Source organism: Gavia stellata, chromosome 15 (assembly GCF_030936135.1).
Source record: "Gavia stellata isolate bGavSte3 chromosome 15, bGavSte3.hap2, whole genome shotgun sequence".
Taxonomy (NCBI): domain Eukaryota; kingdom Metazoa; phylum Chordata; class Aves; order Gaviiformes; family Gaviidae; genus Gavia; species Gavia stellata.
The window spans coordinates 658,491-678,661 of NC_082608.1; the positions used below are offsets into that span (position 1 = coordinate 658,491).

The 20,171-nt window shown below is 48.2% G+C and overlaps 1 protein-coding gene across 1 annotated transcript in view; it reads left to right on the plus strand.

Annotated features, from left to right (window-relative positions):
* Positions 1-1,403: 1,403 nt before the first annotated feature.
* The window catches only part of NLRC5 (NLR family CARD domain containing 5), a 65,944-nt gene continuing 47,176 nt past the window's right edge, over positions 1,404-20,171 (plus strand). Inside the window, exons 1-5 of the mRNA XM_059825073.1 lie at positions 1,404-1,500; positions 2,847-2,887; positions 7,256-7,556; positions 15,563-16,823; positions 18,874-18,886. Coding sequence (XP_059681056.1) covers positions 1,404-1,500; positions 2,847-2,887; positions 7,256-7,556; positions 15,563-16,823; positions 18,874-18,886 — 1,713 coding nt within the window. The remainder of the gene's footprint in view (positions 1,501-2,846; positions 2,888-7,255; positions 7,557-15,562; positions 16,824-18,873; positions 18,887-20,171) is intronic.

The window sequence follows — 20,171 nt, forward strand, 5'->3', positions numbered from 1 at the left end:
GAGGCTCCTGATTTTGACAGACTTCAGCAATTCAAATGACATTACCAAATTTTATGCTAGAAGACCTGGGCATGGCTGAAGAAAGTAAATGGGACGTGAATTTACAGTGCAGTACAATAATGGAGAGATCTTGTGCCCTGGGTACTTTCTCTACAGAGTCTGTAGACTCTGTGTAGAGCTCTAGGCAAATTGTTATGCCCATGTTGTTGAGATAGTGGGAGCAAACTTGAGAAAAGCAATAAAAATAATAAGGAAGCCGAAGAGATTATAAAAGAAAGTGTAAGTGTCTAGTCAGACAGCAGGTTCCTGTTCAATCTTACTACAATGCAATAATTTATCTGAAGTGGCTCAGATACTTTCCTGTACCAATTCATGCTTCCCTTTTTTTAATTTGTCTTTTCACTTGGATGACATCTCGGGCGACAAATCTAAGACTGTAATGGTGATGACATTAACAAAGGCAGCGGACGATGTTGTCTTCCCACACAAAGCAATATTAAAGTTGGGGATTCCACAAAGAGCCTTGCGAGGCTGGTAGCAGGATGGCCTCAGCTTCTTGGGCTCCCTGGGCACAGTGGTCACACCATCTGCATTCCGCGGATGTCCTCCCTGGGGACTGACCCAGGCCTCGCTGACCTGCTCCTCTCCCACCCTTAAAGCCAGAGGCCACCGAGCTCCCCCAGCTCTTTCTTGCTCCACGCACCTGCTGGGTTTAACACCTCTTCAGTGGCCATGGTGCCAAGGCTGGTGGAGGAGAAGGCCGGGGCGCACGACACGGGCTGACTTTACCGATTGCTCCATGGCAGCCAAGGAAGGTTTATCTTACTGGGTCTCGACCAGCCGCGTCTATGACACAGCAGGAGCCAAGTGGTGCGAAAGGTGTGATGCCATGGTGTGGCCAACGGTGGCCCTGAAGAAGCCCTGGTGTAGTGGGTACCTTTCCATCTCCCTTCCCGCCCTGTTCCGACCACTGCCTCCGCTGGCTATTTCAGTACCGGTTGAGGGCTTGTCCCTGCTCCCTCTAGATCTAAAGCCACCAATGCTGAGGTGACATTCTTTCCCCCTGCCTGGCAATGTCTGCTGAAGACTATGAGAACTGGCTTCTGTCAAGCCAGGGCCCTCTGGACCTCCTGAATGACATCCCTCTGGAGTGATAAGCAGTAATAAAGAAGAAATGGCATAACAAGTGCCTTTTTTTCCGCCTTGGAGATCCCTTGCCCCGCTGGGGGGAAGGTGTTTGCTTGGGATATTCAGTGTTGACAGGCCCTCGGGGCTGGGCAAGACGGCTGCCCTTGCATGGGGGCACGGGGACTCTGCTGGAGGGGGGAAGAAGCAGGGAGGTGGCCAGCGGACCCCCGTGGTCCTGGCCTGGCTCCCTGTGGGGCTGCAGTGCCCACCACAAAATGGCGGCCAAGCCCCCGCCGGGCGCTGAGGGGCGCCGCGCCTCGCCGCGAGCCCCTCCACAAAATGGCGGCCCAGCCCCCGGCCGGACGCTGGAGGGTACCGGCGGGGCCGCGCTTCGCCCGGGCTTGGCGCGGGGCCGGTGCCGCGATCTCACGTGCTTTCCCGGCAAAGGCGCTTCGCCGTCGGTTTCGGTTTCTGGGCGGCCGCGGCGGGGCGGTGCTGAGCAGGTGCCGGAGCCGCTATAGCAGCGCGCCGGGACGGAGGGCCGGCGGGGTGAGTGCCGCGGCCGGGTGGCCCGGAGGGCAGGCGTCGTGCTGGGGCGCTCTGTGAGGGATTAGGTCTGGGGGGGACTGGGGGTCTGGCTGTGCGCTTTGCTTCCCCATCTTCAAGTCTAAGGTCAGAAGCACTGCTGGAGGTGACTTTTGCTCCGGGCGCTGGGAGCAAACCAACATCGCAGCTTCTACTAGCTGGAGAGATGCACGGGAGTCTGTCAAGGGTGAGGTTGGGGACTTTTAGGCCCAGAATTCCTAGTTTGGCCTTCAAGGGGTTGTTTTGGTGGTGCTGCAACAGGTTCGGATCTGGTGGAAACACCAGTGCGAGGTGTGGTGTGCCAGCTCCGGGCAGGGAAGGCGGCAAAATGGGGCAGAGCGTGGCTGTGGGCGCTGCCCGTCGCCCTCCCAGCTCCTCCTCACCGCTCGCCGTCCCCTCCATCCACCCCCGGGTCTCTCAGAGCTCCCCCCATCCCCTGCGCCATGCCCGAGGCAAGACGACCAGAGCGAGCATTTCTATCCGGAGATGTGGGTGTTGCTGGACCTGGTTATTTTTTTTTTTTACTTCTGATTAACGAACTTTCAAGCAGTGCTGTGTGCCATCTAGCCTTGTCTGGAACTTGCAGGCTGCATCTGGTTTTCCAAAGTAGCTTCTCTGGCATCTAGAGAAATATTAATAATATTTCATGGTTTGTTGCAGCCTATCTGGCTAGATCTGGAGATCTCTGTGCACACAGTTCTATCTAGAAACCTGGGATTTTTTCCTCAAATAATTCACATCTACTGCATTCTCATTAAACCTCGTCCCTGTTCCAAAGGAAAGGCAGGTTGCTTTTTTCTCTTAGATATAATGGAAGTGGTAAATAAGTATTTTGCCATGTCTCAGAAGAATCAGACCTATGCATATAAATAAAAATATTCCCATTGCAAGACCCTTAACCACAGCCAAGTTGGAGTTTACTCCAGTGAGAGTGTTTGCGCCTGAGTCCCATTTCTTTGGACCACTCCCCAAAAGCTTTACCTAAATTATCACGTAGCTATAGATTTTAGAATAGGATAATACTCTTATGTTGGGTATTTTTGCTCATCTCACTGTTTTTGCAACAGATGAGTTGTAGTTGGGGAATTCCTAGCTGGTTTTACTTTCATTTTGCTTTGTCTTTTGCCCTTCAGATCCCAAAAGGCACCAAAGGGCTGTATGCATCGAGAGAGAGGTGGGTTAGCAAGTGAAGAAATCAAGGCAGCGGACATAGTCCCCCAGCTCCTTTGCTTTGTGATCTCCACTTTCTTTTCGGTGCTGCTGCTCTGTTTCTGGGCTTTCAGTAAGTAGCATGTGCTCCTCAGAGCATGCAAGAAGTTGGTAGATTTGCAAGAGGGAGCTTCACATTTCGGTTTTATTTTCTGTGACCGAGAATAGTGTGAAAGCCAAGTTGGGGAGGGGCGGCAAGGTGTATTTTTGCAATGTGTTTTAATTGTGTTTCTGCATTTGAAGGGCTGGGGCAAGGGTCAAGGCTCAAAAGTTTTCTGGCTCTTCTTGGGAGGTATTTGTGCTTCGTTTTGAGCTCAGAGGCATTTTATTGTAGTTCGTTGCCCACTGTTTCTGATGGTCTGATTTAGCAGAGCAGTAGTAGTATAGGAGATATGCAGTATCAGCCGAGCTTTCGTCTAACCTTTCAGTATTTTGTTCTTGAATGTGAGTCTCTAATTATTTCATATGACTCTATTTTTTGCCTGAATGGCTTTCAGTCTTCATTGGCATTAAAGTCTGATTTTCTGTTTATTTTTTTAGCATGGTCTTAGTAAGTAAGTAGTTCTTCATCATCAGGGGAATAAAGTCAGGGCCTTGCTGTCTACAGATTTCTGGTTTTTGGCTGGAGAACCATAAAATGACCATAAAATGACCGATCAGGTTGACTGATCAGACTACTGGGAAATGAAGTTTGTTTTGCAGGAAGCCCTGTTATTTTGCAGTTTGTTTGAATTTGAAATGTTTCAATGTTTTCTTTTAAGCTTTCCAGTTGATGGAAACATTGTTTCCTTTGGTTTTCACACATGCGTTACTATTAGCATTCTTTCTTTGTATAATTGATAATATAAAATTATTTTCATAACAAAACATTTTGAATAAAAACTTGTAGAGTCCTTTCCAGTAAGGTTCAGAGTTTCAGTTTTTTGCATCATGGAATGGCTTGAGGAAAACACTGGTTCTGGTTAAGCCCAATTTTTTTAGAATTTCACCAGGAACTTTTTTGTTTTTCTTGTTAGAACAGTGAATGAGAGGCATTAGAGAATTTTTACAAGCTGGGGGTTTTACCCACATTTTGATGGATCCCACAGCTGCCTCACTTTTTATGTGATGCATCCGGAAAGCTTGATCTGGAATGCGAACCTGGGTAGAGTCTTTCTTGCAGTGATACTGTATTATAACAGTATATGGTAACGCTGCATAGTAACCAACTGGTGACCTGGTTTTGAGCTGAAGAGTCAGAGCTTGGTAAAAGAGCATACAGCATCACCAGCTTTGCTCTTATCTGATGTCTGCTTGTTTTTCGGAGCGCAGGAACAGAAGAGACTGGTTAGATCCTTCCCATCCAGTCCTCTGCTGTAGCACGCGGTCAGGTTATATCCCTTTGCTGCATTAATTTGGCTCTGTCTCAAAACATCCGAGGCTGTTCAAAGAGGCGGTACAGAGAGGGCAGAGAGTGGTGCTGCATTATGGAGAAGGGGTATCCTCTTAAACATGAGCGGGACAAACATCTTGAGCAGTTTTACCTGCAGTGCTCCAACCTGGCGCTTGCTTCTTGTTTTGTCTTCAGGTTCTGGTGCGTGCCACGCCCAGCAGTGATGTGGGGAGGTGATGTTCTCTCCATGCAGTGTGCCCCGTGGAGCGGCATGGCTCTGCTGTGAGGTCGCTCCAGCTCGAGCGTAACTTTCTGATGAATTAGGAGCTGTCTGTGCGCAGACGGGAAGATCTTGGCTCTTCCCATCAGAGCGCCCTTCTGTCTTCCACTTTGGTTTTGAATTCTTCCCTCGGCTCCATCGAAATCTCCCACTTTCATTCTTGGTCAGGTCAAGAAGGCTGCAAAAACAAAAAGCCTGAAGGCCTGTGGCTCACTGTACTGTAGATACCTGAATGGTCAGTGCAGAGGAGAGCACGTCTGGGGAGTGAGGGCTGAACACTAGAGAAGGTGGGCTCTGCAGCATGACTCCCCTGTCCCTCCACCCTGGTAGTGGTGGGGTGGCTGCCGCTGTTGGCTTGAGAAGGTGTTTGCTCAGGAAATGGCGGTTGCTGGGAAATGACACTGTGTGCGCCAGCCTCCTTAGGGGGTGAAACGATTCTACCCAACAGGATGCTTCCCCTCAACAGTGTTGGAACACAAGTCTTATGAGGAGCGGCTGAGGGAGCTGGGGTTGTTTAGCCTGGAGAAGAGGAGGCTGAGGGGAGACCTTATCGCTCTCTACAACTACCTGAAAGGGGGTTGCAGAGAGGTGGGTGTTGGTCTCTTCTCCCAAGTGACAAGTGACAGGACTAGAGGAAATGGCCTCAAGTTGCGCCAGGGGAGGTTCAGGCTGGATATTAGGGAAAAGTTCTTTCCTGAGAGAGTAGTGAAACATTGGAATAGGCTGCCCAGGGAGGTGGTAGAGTCACCCTCCCTGGAGGTATTCAAGGAGCGTGTGGATGTGGCATTGTGGGATGTAGCTTGATGGACATGGTGCTGTGTGGTGTTGGGTGGGTTGTGGCTTGTTGTTGTTGTTGTGTGGCGTGGGTTTTGTGGTTTTTCTTTTTGTGTTTTTTTTTTTGTTTTTTTTTTTTTTTTTTTTTTTTCAGGTTGGACTCGATGATCTTACAGGTCTTTTCCAACCGTACTGATTCTGTGATTCTGTGATTCTGTTACCGGCTTTTCGCTGAACTAGGTTGGTCACTGTCCTGTCCCCACCCCACATAAACTCAGGTGTTAGAGCAACTGTGGGAATTTTTCCCACACCGCGCACACGGTGCGGCAGTCTTGGACTGGGAAGGGCTGTCTTCTCTAGATGCAAGACAGGTAGTTGGTGGGGGGGTGGAGCATGGAAGCTGCTCCCTGTGGTTTCTGTTTCTCAGCCTTTCTGCAAACATGGTGATGGTAGTTGTAGTAGGAGCTGGCTTTCAACATCAGTGTAGGCAGCTGTTTGCTGGGGATGGCACGGTGGCAAGGTCCTGATGCTGCTGTAGCCTGGGCTGTGGACCTGCCGCAGGATGTTTGGAGGCGTGCAGGATGGTAATCGCTTTCCTTGTCCCTTCCCCTGTGGTACGAGTGGTTGGTCACCACCAGTGCCAGCTGCAGTGCAGGGAGAAACAGTTCCCTTTGCCATCTCTGCTGAGAGGCTGGGGGGGGCTGGTACTGGCACTGGTGGTGTTTTCAGCCCCCTGCAACTGAAACTCTTTTGCAGGAGCTGTGTAACCTCAGAGGATCAGCTTTTTACAGTTTTTCTGGTGTGACTGACTGCCTGAATTGAGCGAGCTGCTCCTTCTTCTGCATCAACTTCCATGGAGGGGCTAAGAGCAGCAGGTTGGCATAGAAAACTAGCTCAAGTCAGGCAGTGACACCAGGAAAGCTGTGACTCCCTTGAAGTGTTCCTGTAAAGCCTGTCTTCACTTGCATCTTAGGGCACAAGGCTCAGTCCCGCATTTTCATCACACCAATAGTGGATCCTCAAATGTCCAAACTTTGTGGTCACTACTGGTTTCAGCTGATGTTGCTACCTAGAGATGAAAAGCTCCACAGCTGACACCAGGGTCAAAGACAGAGCTTCTAGATCTGGGACCTATATAACTGCCTGCGCCCTTTCATATCTACATCCTGCTCTGTTATTATACCTAGGCATCTGCACCGAGTGAGGCAACTGCATATAGGCATGCACTATGCATTGGGGTGTCACTGTGTGCTGAAACGCTGCCGCTAGCAGATCAGTTCTTCGTCTGGGTATGGAACAGAAGCCACCTTTGCATTTGACAACTGAGAGGAGGCTGACCACACAAGAATGCAGGTAGGAGACCATATGTGCATGGCTTTGCTGTTGGAAGGAAGTAGAAGTGGAGCGTGACATTGTCACCAAAGCAGAAATGAGTTGTTCATCCCCACAAAATGAGCAGCAAGAACACATGCCTGAGCCCTTTGTGCAGGGAAATATCTTGCTCTTAGACTCCCATGCCTCCCCAGAGGCTCTGCTGCATCTGAAAGATGCCTGAGATGTTATTTTTGGCAGATGGCCACCGCAGCAATACAGACATCAACAGAGCTTCTCCCTGGATGATGCCGGAGCGACTGACTCGTGTTGTTTGCTCCTGTCCCTTGCAGTACCACTGCATTAGGCACTGTGCAGACAAGCACCGTGGTCCTTGCACCATGTAATGGCTGGGCTGGGTTTTGCCACATGACGTGGTGAGAGTAAGGCAGATAAGAAACGCTGGGTTGGACCAAGGGGTAGAAAAGCAGATCTAGTCATCAAGGGCTGTGCTGGCTGCTCGACAGCAGGGCTGTGTGGGTGAACATCTCTCACTCCTGTGCCCATTGCTACCCTTTCTGGTTTCATCCCTCTAGCCTCCATTTCAGAACGATGATCTAGACCTGGAGGCAGCCATAGCAAGCGCCCGCCCCCAGCTAGTGGAGTTCCTCAGTCACCGTCCCGACTGGCTGCTCACGACCTCCCGGCGCTTCCTCCCAGGGGTGGCCCTGAATGGCCTGGATGGGATCACCGACCACAGAGAAAAAGTCTCAGTGCTTCTTGACCTGCTGGAGAAGGCTGGCCAGGCCACCTGGAAATGGTTTGCACAGTACCTCTGCATGGAGTGCGACCTCCCCTTGGACCTGGAGATACTGCTCATCAGTTCTGTGGGAGAAGGTAACGGAGATTGGGCCAGCTTCCTCTGACTGCCTCCAAACACAGTCAGCGCCATGGGCCCCCCATAGCCAACAGGCCAGTCTAGACAATGAGACCACCAGTGCCCTCACTTGCACAGGCAGTGCCTCGTCACACAGAATCACTAAGGTTGGAAAAGACCTGTAAGATCATCAAGTCCAACCATTACCAAAAAAAACCCCAACCCAACCCCCCAAAAAACCAAACAAAACCAAAACAAAACAAAAAGCCACCACCCACACCACACAACACCATGCCCATCAAACCACGCCCCACAATGCCACGTCCACACGTTCCTTGAACACCTCCAGGGAGGGTGACTCCACCACCTCCCTGGGCAGTCTATTCCACTGTGTCACCACCCTCTCAGTAAAGAAATTTTTCCTAACATCCAGTCTGTATCTCCCCTGGTGCAACTTGAGGCCATTTCCTCTTGTCCTGTCACTCGTCACTTGGGAGAAGAGGCCAACACCCACCTCCCCACAACCCCCTTTCAGGTAGTTGTAGGGAGCGATGAGGTCTCCCCTCAGCCTCCTCTTCTCCAGACTGAACAACCCCAGCTCCCTCAGCCGCTCCTCATCAGACTTGTGCTCCAGACCCCTCACCAGCTTCGTCGCCCTTCTCTGGATGCGCTCCAGCACCTCCATGTCCTTCTTGGAGTGAGGGGCCCAAAACTGGACACAGGATTTGAGGTGCGGCCTCACCAGCGCCGAGTACAGAGGCATGATCACCTCCCTGCTCCTGTTGGCCACACTATTTCTGATACAGGCCAGGATGCCTCAGTGAGAGGGGGCAGTTCTCTCTGTGGTGTCCCGGCAGCTACAAGCCTTTTTAAGCAAGCCACTTGGTTTAAAAAATGATCTGACTTTCCTTCTGGTTCACCTTGTCTGTCTTTCACTGTAATCTCTGGAATAAGATCAGTTCCTCCAAAAATAGTTATTGCAAGCAAACAGCAATAGTTCACATTTTCAGATGTTCTTTTTCACCAGTTGTGCTACGCCTTGCTGATGTTGGTGGGCACTGTCTTGGGTCTTTCAATAAGACTTGGCCTGATTTGAGGGTGGAGGGTTCTGTGGACCTTGTGGGAACATGCATGGTCATATCATCTGGATTCCTGAATTGGAAGTGTCCCCAAGGGACAAGGTCCCCCCAAGGGGGACACTTTGCCCAGAGTAAAAATAGTGTTCTTGAGACACTAATTGAGTCTATTTGAAAAAGGTGCGCTGTGCTGTAGGGCTTCCCGGTTGCTTTTTGTGAGAGCGGAGAGCATCACGATAGCTGTGAGAGAGAAAACATTGATGCCATAGTAGCTCAGGAGTTTCTCGATGGCAATGATTGTCTTAATCAGCAAATTTAGCTTCAGTCCATATTTCTTGGTGAGAAAGTTTATTTTGCCAAGTTTTCTCTTCCAGATTTCTTGAAGGAAGGTTTTGAAACAGTTGAAATTTGTTGTGGTATTTTTTTTTGGAAGCACAACTTTTGACTTAGAAATGGAAGTTGAGGTAAAAAAAAAAAAGACATAAAAAGCCAAATCCAATAAAAATTGTGTACCCCCTCTTCAGTAAAGCTGAGCTGAAAATTTTTGATAGGTTTATTTGAAGAAGAAAAAAATACAACTTTTTTGTTCCATGGATTTCTAATTGATATTTTTTATTTTCCTGATCCAGAAAGGCAAGAAATACGGAAGTCTTAAAATACTCACACCACAAGAAAACAACTTCCCCATATCTTTCATTAGCAGTTGGAGGCAGCGGCTTTAGAGAAAATCATGTGGTCCATAAAGAGTGCGGTCAATACGCTGCGTGTTATGTTGTGGACTGTAACACAGCGTGCACGTGCTCCCTTTTATGAAAGCCTGTGGCACTAGCTAAGCTCTGCCTTACTGGATTACTTTATCTCGTTATTAATTCTTTCCTGTTAACTTCATACTTCTCAGGAAGTCTTACATGCTGAGTCCTCAGCGGTACTGTCTTTCACATCTTGCTTGCAGTAACTTGTTGTTACTTGCATCAGTCAAACAGATGCAGCCTTTGGTAAGCAACTGCAGCAGCAATTACTTTTGCAGAGATGAAACGGGGGAAAGACAAGACAAACAACAGGGAACAAGGACTGATGGGGGGCTGAAGCCGAAAGAGATTTCAGCCTTTTAATGCTGTGGCATATCATAAAAGAAGACATCTCTTAAGGTTTTGGACTTGGCTTATGCTGGTTTAACTGTAGTATTAACAGTTTAGCATCACTGATCTTTCTGAAGGTGAATTGCTTCTGGTTTTGCTCTAGGGGTGGCTTTCAGTTAATCCTGACCCTCTGCATAGCTGTGCGGTGGCAGAGGCTGTCCCAAGGGTGTGGGCAGGAGTTGGTGGTTTGGAGGAGGACAACACAGGACCACACTTTAGAGTAGTGAAGCAATCTTAGCTTAGGCAAGATTAACCATTAGATTGCCTTAGCTGAAGTGACTCCTAGGGAAAGGAGTTTCTGTCTGCATGGTGAGCGAGACTGGAGAACCGATGCGAGCTAAAACCAACCTGAGGGGCAGCCCAAGCATTGCTTGGGATGAGTAGTGGAGAAATTGTGGGATCAAGTCTTCCAGCAGCAGAACTGGCTTGCTTTGCTTTACATGGCACACAGGGCAAGAGTCAGGATATTTGAGCTGTTGAAAGGATTTTGAGTGAGGCCGTGGCGCAGCACGTTTGCCCATTTGGAGCCTTGTTCTTTGTCGCTTCGTGCTGATGCTGGAGCTGGAAATACCAGAGTACTGGCCTGCACTCCCATCTGGGAAACGCTGGAAATGACAGTGAGAGGAATTAATGTATGAAGGCTTCACATCTGATTTTGGAGAGCGATGCTTTCAGGCATGAGTTTACCTGAACAGAAGAGTCTGCGGACTCCTGTTTGGCCTGAGCAGGATCCCCCTCTGAAGCTCTGTAAACATTGTCTGTGGGGCTGGCTGTGCTGAGTGGGGTTTTGTGGCAGCTTGAGATGTGCGGCGAGTCAGAAAAGGCACTTGACTGGGCTGCTAACTGACTCTGCCAACAGTTTCATCACAGAAACATCTCCTTTCCAGGAACGGTCAAAAGTAGGGCTTCCCTTTTTGGCTGCGGTGTGTTTTTTATATCCGCCAAAGCTGCCCATGCTCTGAGTTTATATGCGTCACAGAGAAAAGTTGCTTCACTCCTCCCTTGAATGCAGAGGTTAACTGTATTTTAGAGCAATCTGAAAGGAAAAGATTAGATGGGGAGCCTGAAACTTGGCTGTGTAGCATCAGCCCTTACACTGAGTCTTGGTTTGTGGTTGCAAGCTGCTTGCCCTTTGACTTTGGCCAGCAGCACCCCAGATTTCAGGAGCAGGACTCTCGCAGTAACTGTATTTCATTTCCAATCCCACTCCTTTAGGTAACTTAAGCCAGAAACAAGAAGCATGCACAGATGTGAGTGCCCGGTCGCCTGTGCCAAAAGGTAAGGCTGGAACAGACCCTGGGGTGCTATGCTCTTGGAGTTTATCTTCTTTGTCCATGGGCTGGGCAGGGCTACAAATGTCCCACGTATTGGCCACGGTGCTGGCAAGGTGCGGGGAAGCCACCGCAACTTCAGGTTTGATTTTTCTGTTCTTGGTGCTTTCCAGATGAACCTCCCCTGTTTCATTTTCTCTCCCTGAATTTCAGAAAAGCCTTATTGTTCCTGACTCTGCTAAGAAACTCACTCATTTTAGTTTCTCTACCAAAGGGAATCTCTCACCCACTCTGCAAAATCCTTGCGTTTTGCGCTTTTACTGTGGTTGGTTCATTGGTAGGTGGAGGAAGTTGGTCTGGCTTTTAATGGAAGAGCAGAAAGACTATTCAGGAGTTGATCCATCAGAAACTGTTGCAGAGTTGTCAGAATCAGAGCTTAAAAGAACGGATAGTAGTAGTTCTAGGGCTGTCTTCAGAGATGAATTTGGGACTGAGGCCTTCCTACTCGGTGCAGATCATGAAATGAGGGATTTATTTTCAAGGTTCCTCCTCTTCCCCTGGCACTTTGCAGCGGCATCCATCAATGTCAGTCAGAAGCCTTTGGTGCAATGTGAAAATACTGAGGGTATGCGTCACCACTGAGCAATGTCCCTGGGCCCTTATATAACAGCTGCTGGAATAGTGGAAGCTGCTAAATTCTGAGTTGCCTTCTCAGTCACCAGGTATTCAGTTTCCAGAAAATGAAACACCAGCCCTGGTCCTCCCCATGTGAAGAGGCACAGCAGAAAGAGAGAGAAAGGATGTGATTCTGGCATCCAGCTTTGTGAGAGGATAAACGGTGGAGGTAGCAGCAAAATAAATCCCAATTATCACAGAATCATAGAATCACAGAATGGTTTGCGTTGGAAGGGACCTTAAAAATCATCCAGTTCGAACCCCCCTGCCACGGGCAGGGACACCTTCCGCTAGACCAGGTTGCCCCATCCAACCCGGCATTGAACACTTCCAGGGTTGGGGCATCCACAACTTCTCTGGGCAACCTGCCAGTGCCTCACCACCGTTGTGGTGAAGAATTTCTTCCTAATATCTAATCTAAATCTACCCTCTTTCAGCTTAAAGCCATTACCCCTTGTCCTATCACTACACACCCTTGTAAAAGTCCCTCTCCAGCTTTCTTGTAGGCTCCTTCAGGTACTGGAAGGCTGCTATAAGGTCTCCCCGGAGCCTTCTCTTCTCCAGGCTGAACAACCCCAGCTCTCCCAGCCTGTCCTCATGGGAGAGGTGCTCCAGACCTCTGATCATCTTCGTGGCCCTTCTCTGGACTCACTCCAACAGGTCCATGTCCTTCTTATGTCGGGGGCCCCAGAGCTGGACGCAGTACTCCCGGTGGGGTCTCACCAGAACGGAGTGGAGGGGCAGAATCACCTCTCTCGACCTGCTGGCCACACTGCTTTGGATGCAGCCCAGGATACGGTTGTCTTTCTGGGCTGCCAGCACACACTGCTGCCTCATGTTGAGTTTCTCATCAACCAACACCCCCAAGTCCCTCTCCTCAGGGCTGCTCTCAACCTGTTCTCCGCCCAGCCTGTGTTTGTGCTTGGGATTGCCCCGACCCACGTGCAGGACCTTGCACTTGACCTTGTTGAACTTCATGAGGTTTGCATGGGCCCACCTTTCAAGCCTGTCACAGTCCCCCTGGATGGCATCCCTTCCCTCCAGCAAGTTGGCCGCACCACACAACTTGGTGTCGTCGGCAAACTTGCTGAGGGTGCACTCAATCCCACTGTCCATGTCGCCGACAAAGATGTTAAACAACGCTGGTCCCAATACCGATCCCTGAGGTGGTTGTGGTCAGTCTTGGAAAATGCAGAGCAGCTTTTCACAGCAGTATATCTAGCTCTTTCACCTGGTGCTCTCTGGCCAGCTGAGCTCATGGAGGCTGACCTGGCAGCTGGCTTTGCTCACAAGGAAACTTTCTGTGGAGCTGAGATGTGTCTAGTCATTGAAATTTCCTGCTCCTGCGTTCTTTCAGGTCCATCACACAGGCTTACCCTGCTTTGAGTGGACTTAAATCCTAAGGAGGAGTGGCGAACAGTTGAAAGAAATTGGGCTGTGGGCTTTGCTACAGCATGTAGCTGTGGTATGTGGTACTGCTATTTGGTTTATCTCTGCCTCAGATCTGCCAGGCTTCTTTCATATGCTCAGAACCACTTCTTCCATGCACTGCGTAACTTTGCAGTGCTTATGGTGTAAGTCTTTGATGAGGCTCTCTGTAGGCTTTAATGCTCTCTTTACTTCTGTATGCTCCTCCAAACCCGGAATTGCACATACCTCTTTCTTTTTTTGCCTTCCAGCAGCTGTGCTGCCGGTAGGGTCATTTCCTAGGATGCATTTTGATGGGCTGTTATGATAGTTTTTTGCTAAGGTTCTGGGACTGCTTAGCACTGTGCTTCTAAGCAAATGAGGGGATTGAGCAAAAGGATCTCAGCATCATTTGCTAAACCTAACACATTTCTTGCAAAACATGCCTTTTAAATTCACGTTGTTTCCTGCAAAGATTTTCAAAGCCAGGCTTCTACCAGAAGCTTGTCCCTCCCTATTTCTGATGTCCCAGCTGCTGTTGGCTGAGAACCTGGTAAGGTTTGGATATTAATAGCTCTGTGAAGCGCAAAGTCATCTTCCAATATTAGATAAATTTTGAATCCTTGTAGCTGATCTTGTGTCCCATGGAGGAGGAAAGACCTGCTTGACTTCTCTGCAAAAACACTCAAGTGGATAGAACATGGAAGTAGCAGATCACACGGTGGCAGGCAAGATTAATGTTATCCACTAGGAAAATCTATATAAACAAACTGAAGTGTTGGAATTAATTGCCTGGAGAAGTTCAGGGAGCTCCATTACTGAAGGTCTTTAAACCAGCCCAGACCCCTAGGTCTCTCCTGAGAGCTGTAGCATATTCTGAGTGGGACAAGAGGATGGATTAGCCTCATGACAAACCAGCCCAGGCTGTCCTTTTATAGCTAGGTGCACCTCTGCTTTTACTTTAACATTTGCAAAAGCAGTTCTGTAAACTCGGCCTGAATTTGCAAATAGTTTTGTCTCTGCAATTTTGCCTTTTCAGCTCCGCAAATGCTTTGCTGGAGAGTCTTGCCCAGCTCTAATAAGCTGCCATTCAAAATGCCCTTTTGACATGTTTCTGACTTTTCAATTTTCAGGGTTTGCTCGCCGCCGCCGTCGTCGCAGCAGCTCTGTGAGTGATAAGGTTGTTAAACAGCAACGACTGGGTATGTAAATGTTCTAGAAGCAGAGCAGCGGTATGGTTTCCTCTGGGGAAGGACCTATTTAACTTCTTTGCAGAAACACCCAAGAAATCAACCTCCTGCATTGAGGGAAACTTTTGTTTAGTAGCCGCATAAACTCTTAATGCAACAGGTTATAAAACATACAGACAACAGGAGCCGGCAAGAAACAAGAAACATCCATTTCCATTTCAGAGATGTATTAAATCTGCCTGAGAAGGGATGCAGATGGCATAGGCTAAAAACTCCCTTAAAGTGTGGTATGCCGGTAAAGCATTCAGTTGTAGGTCATCCCTGCATTTGTTTGCTTTTTTTTAACCAAATCAGGAGACATACCGACAATTTAAAACCCACTAAAGGCTCCACAGTTTCTCTAGCACATTAAAAACTCATATGATTTCAGCTCCCCCTAAAGTAGAGAAGAGTGATGACAAAGTCGAGGCAGAGTAATTCCAGGAAAGACTGGGTAGCCTGAGCAGACCTGCAGGCCATAGAACACCAGTGTCCACATCCTTTCCTTCATCATCTGCCCTCCTTTACCCTTTTCTACCTCTGCTTTTAGTCTTGCAACCCCCGGTCCAGCACTGCCCAGTGTCTGGTGGGAGAACACAGCGGGCATGGCAAAGCTGGCAGCTGTAGCTGGTCTGGAGCCAGTTTTTGACTGAAAGTTTGCATGCAGGAAAGTTCTTGAGGAGGTGCTCATGGGAGGCGAGATCCTACCTGTTGACAAAACTCCGCAAACTTAACAGCATTGAGGATAGGGTTTTTCAGAAGGTGCAAGGTGCCCTTAATTATCACCACTGTTCTCTCTTCAACAAAGAGATGCTGATACCATCAGGGATCTGAAATTCTCAAAGCAAAAGATATGTTTGTTCTGAGGTGCAGATAGCTGAGCAAGGGTGGCACGAGGCCAGCATGGGTGAACAGGAAGCTAGTGAACAGGGAATTATATGCATAATACACCAATACCTAATTCTCATCTTAAAGAGATAATAAGGTTTAGTTTTTATATAAAGCTGTTTTACCTTTTCCCTGAATTTTCTTCTTCTTTGGCCCCTGTGCAAAAATAGGAAAAATTATGGATTATTTTCATGTGTTCAAAATTTGTCATCTCTATCTAGTGGAGCAGCCTCTGATCAGGGCTATTGTTTCTCTGTCTATGAGTGGTAGTATTTTGGATCTGTCATGGCTCAGAACTAACTTTTTCACCCTCATACTCACTCTGTTGTCTTCTCTCTCAGATTCAGCTGAAAAGTACCGGCGTCTCCTCATCGATTCTGTCCGGCAGAGATATGGAAGCAGGAGGGCAGCAGGAGCAGCAGCACAGGAACAAACACAGCCACTGGCTTTTAACCAAGCCTTTGTCAACCTTGTCATTCGGCAGAGCAAAGCCTCCCGCTTAAAAGAGAGAACAGATAAACCCCGAGAGGATGTGGCAGGTGCTTCTGAACCAGAAGAATGTGTGGATACAGCTGTGAAAGTGTCAGATCTGTTTTGTAGTGTGGTCCCATCGGGCACGACGAAGGTGATCTTTTTGTTTGGTAAACCAGGTACAGGCAAGACCATGCTAATGCACAGGATTTGTCAGAAATGGGCAGAAGGTGTCCTACCTCAGTTTCTCTTCACTTTTCTGTTTGAGTTTCGGCAGCTGAATTTATTAAAAAGAAAATTGACTCTGAAGGAGCTTTTGTTTGACCTGTTCCTTCAGCCAGAAGACAGCTCTGATGCAGTGTTCCAGTACCTCCTGGAAAATACCTGGCAGACACTGATCATCTTTGATGGGCTGGATGAGTTTGCAGCTAACATAGACGTGTCATCCTCTTCTAAGGGAGGCCCAACTCTTACCTCCCGTATGTCCATATCTGAGCTCTTTGCAGACCTCTGTCATGGGAAGCTCCTGCCTGGTTGTACAGTGTTGGTCACCAGCCGACCTAAGAGACTACCTGACTCCTTATTAAACACGGTAGATCTGCTAGCAGAAATTTGGGGATTTGACCATGAGAAGGTTGAGGAATACGTCAGCCACTATTTTCATCAGCATTCATTCAAAGAACAAGCCATTGCTCACCTGAAGAACAACACCAAGCTCCTCAGCATGTGCTTGATCCCTGCTCTGTGTTATGTTGTGTGCATCTGTTTGGAGTATTTGCTCCTTAAACATCAGATGAGTGTGGAGCTTCCTCAAACTATGACACAGTTTTATATCAAAATGCTTCTCATCTTCATAAACAAACAGCAAGGAGAGCGTGCAGGTGGCGAGGAGACTCAGCTGAACTATAACAAGAAGGCCATTTTGGGTCTGTGTGATCTTGCACTGAAAGGCCTGGAAGAGAAGAAGCTTGTGTTTTATGTCGGTGATATTCCAGAGCATGTGAAGGAATTTGCTTCCTTGCATGGACTGCTGACTGTCTTTGAGGTGAAGACAAGTGGCACTGACCCAGAGGCTGGCTATGCCTTTGTGCACTTGAGCTTGCAGGAGTTTTTGCAGCACTGTGTCTCATGGTAAGTAAGAATGTGGACAAGAACTACCTGAAGAAGAAGTTCTCTTTGAAGTCAAAGTGGACTTTAAAGAATGAGGCAAAGACTGAGTTCATGGAGAGTTTTCACATCTTTCTCTCAGGCTTGTCGTCAAAAGAGTGTAGGACATTTCTTATGCTGCTAGCTGAACAAGGTGAAGCTTGGGTGCAGGATAAGCAGGACACGATCCTGCAGTCTCTCAAGAAACTGGCAGCCACTCATCTGACGGGGCCTAAGGTCATTGAGCTCTGCCATTGCACATTTGAAACGCAAGACCTCAAAGTAGCCCAGCACATCGGGAGCCTGCTGAATTTCAAGTATGAGTTTAAAAATTTTAGACTGACACCTCTGGACATGTCAGCTTTGGTTTTTGTCATAAACTCGGGCCAGGATTTGACTTATTTGGATTTTGCGGGGTGTCTCATGGACGTTGACAGTTTGGAGGTTCTGGCTGGCTGTAAAAATGTAGAACACTTGAGGTAAACACACTGAGTGCTATGAGCTGGTGGGTGGAGAGAATGGGCTGAGGGGTTGGAAGGGGAAGCCTAGTTTTTGTATTAGAAGGCGGAGAAAGAAGATGTGAGAAATTCTGATCTGAACAGCATAACTTTGATACTGAAGAAATTTATGAAATAATGAATTTAGGAGTGATTGAAAGGATATTAAGGTGATAAATTAATTCTGGCTGTATTTTTCCTGTGTTTGTTTGTTTTGAATAAAACAGTCAAACAACAGGGTAGTTAGTGTAGTAGCTAAGAGAGAAAATGATGGGCATTTCTTGACAATACAAAGGCAGGGTGAGTCCTGCAAGCAAATGAGAAAGTTGTGATCTAAGTGAAATCACCATAAACCAGATGAACAGGAGGTGACAACTGCACTCCCAGGTGCTCTCTATCAGTGCTTTGCTGTAACGCTGGAAGGACTTTTCAAGGAGGATCTTTTGGATCCTGTTGTGGAATGGGTCTCATTCTGTATTTGTGTGAATGACTTAGAGGAATATGTGTAGAGTTTGCTCTTGTGGAGAAGATGGGGAGCAGCCAGGGTGAGAATTACCTTGACCTTGAGGGAATGATGTTGTCTGCTGTGAAGCAGAGGAGCGGGAACAGAGATGTGAAAACTGCTATTCCTGGATATTGATACCATTTTAAAAAGGACAGTAATCAATTGTTCTCTGCCTCCATTAAGAAGAATAGGAATACCATTTAATTTACTGTTAGAAAAGCTTTCTGATGATACGTCCTAACTCTAAATTGCTAATGCAGGCACAGGGCAGTGCACGGAGTCCTCTGCTTTCAAAGAGCAGGTTAGGCAGATGCCCGAGGATGGTCGGGCTGTTCCCTTGCACTAGGAGAAAGGAACAGGGGATTTTTGGGGGTTCTTCCTCGGCTCATACGCACTCAAGTCCATGCCTGCTTTTGGTTATGGTCCGCACGATATGAGCACTCTGAGTACTGTCTCTTGGAAGGGTGGGCAAAAGGCAGTGGGACCCCAAGCATTTCAGCTGCATGTTGCTTGTACAGAACCTGTCTAAAGAAGAAGCATCGCCTCAGGCGTGTTCCTAATGACTGTGGGCCATGTCCATCATGCCACCGCACCTCTGCAGCTTGTTCCTGACTCCCTCTGGTTTAGGGGAAGGTGGCAGAGGCACTTAAGGCCACAGGGTCATAGGTGGGTTTCTGCCCTCATGGCCCCCAAACATGCTGTGGGAGACACGCAACCCAGAGGCTCTGTACCAATACATCCCGTAATCAGTACATCCTGCAACTGATTCAAAGGAGAGCTTGTGTGCCTGAAAGCTTACCTGTTTGTTTGTTTTTTCCAACACCACCCGTTCCTTCTGTAGAAGAGGTACTTCCCCTAAAAACCTTGTGTCTTTTATATTTTGGACAACTCTGGCTACTCTGCCACCCAAATTTAAAGTATCTGGCCTGAAATCAACCCTCTTGTAACTCAGCAGCTCATCACACGGGAGCTGTTAGGCACTCACTGTTTGTATAAGTAGAGTTTGCCCCTGTGTGATCTCCCTTGTCGCCAGCATCCTGACTCTGGTGGGACATGCAATGGGGCTGACTCTTCATTTGTGGCAGCACTTACACATGGTGTCACTGTACCAAAAGGCAGAAACCGTCTTTTGAGGTATTTACAGTTGATGTGCAAGTTTAATGTTGGTTTTTTTTACACAGATGGGTGAAAAAAGAAAGATGTTGCAAAAAGGAGCATGATACCATAGCTCTTAAGAAAGAAATTCAACACTTTTTCTTAAATTGTGTTTTAACCTGCTCTGTGGGCTAGCTTATTTTGGTTTTTGTTGTGTTTACCTTTTTTCCCTTTTCTTCATGTTTTAGCTTTCGTAGTAGGAGATGTGGCGATGACTTTGCTGCTGCTCTTTCAAAGAGCTTACGCGAAATGGGGAGCCTGAAGAAACTAGAGTAAGTCTTTGCTTGTAAGGTCAGAGCCTTCTCTCCTTCCATCTGCCCTCTGTTTCCATCTTGCAGTTTAATTACATCTGCTCACTCAAGGCTGATCTGCTCTGTGCAGCACTGTATATAGAGTAACTCAGTGCTATGCAGAGCAGCACGGATATGTGTGGAGCTTGTTTTATGCTGGTATCAAGAGTATTGCATTGCCCTGGTTGAAAAGGAATATAAAGTTGGTTGCAGGTGGCAGAGTCAGGCCACCTCCTCTCCGTGTTGGTGTGCTGGGAGCGCGGCGCAGGCTCACATCTGCGACAGGCTTACCATGCACTCCGCGGGGTGCTAGTTCTTCCTCTGCTTGCGCCCAGGGGTATGTGGAAGGACCTTTAAAGGCAGAGTCACTCTCTTTTAACTGGGGTGGGCAGGCAGTGCTGTGCTTTTGCCTTCCCGCAGGGGCAGCACAGCTTTGTGGCTGCCCCCCTCCTATAATGCGAACTACACTGAGACTCCAACAATTGCAGCAGCTCTGCCCTGCTCTGCTTTGCCTGCTGCTGCTTAAACTGCCCCTGTTAGCGTTCCAAAGGCTTTAAATCCATTCACAAATCAGGCTGGTTCTCTCCACCTAAAAAGATGCAGATCCACGTTGGGAGTTTTCCTAGCGGGTCAGTCCGTCTCATTCAGCACTGTGCTGTTACAGGAGTGTTAGAAGAAGCAGTACAGGAGAAGAGGGCTAACAAAAAGGCTGGAAAGACAGGGATGGAGCCATTCTCTCTTCTGCAGAGGTGAGGCATCTCAATCTGAGCCTGATCAAGGGGAAGAGAGGTGAGGAAAGGGGAAGAGAGAAGAGGGAAAAGTCATGCAAGGCACCAAGCTGAGCACATGCGTTGTAATTCCTGGAGAGGTGTCAGTGATGCCAGGA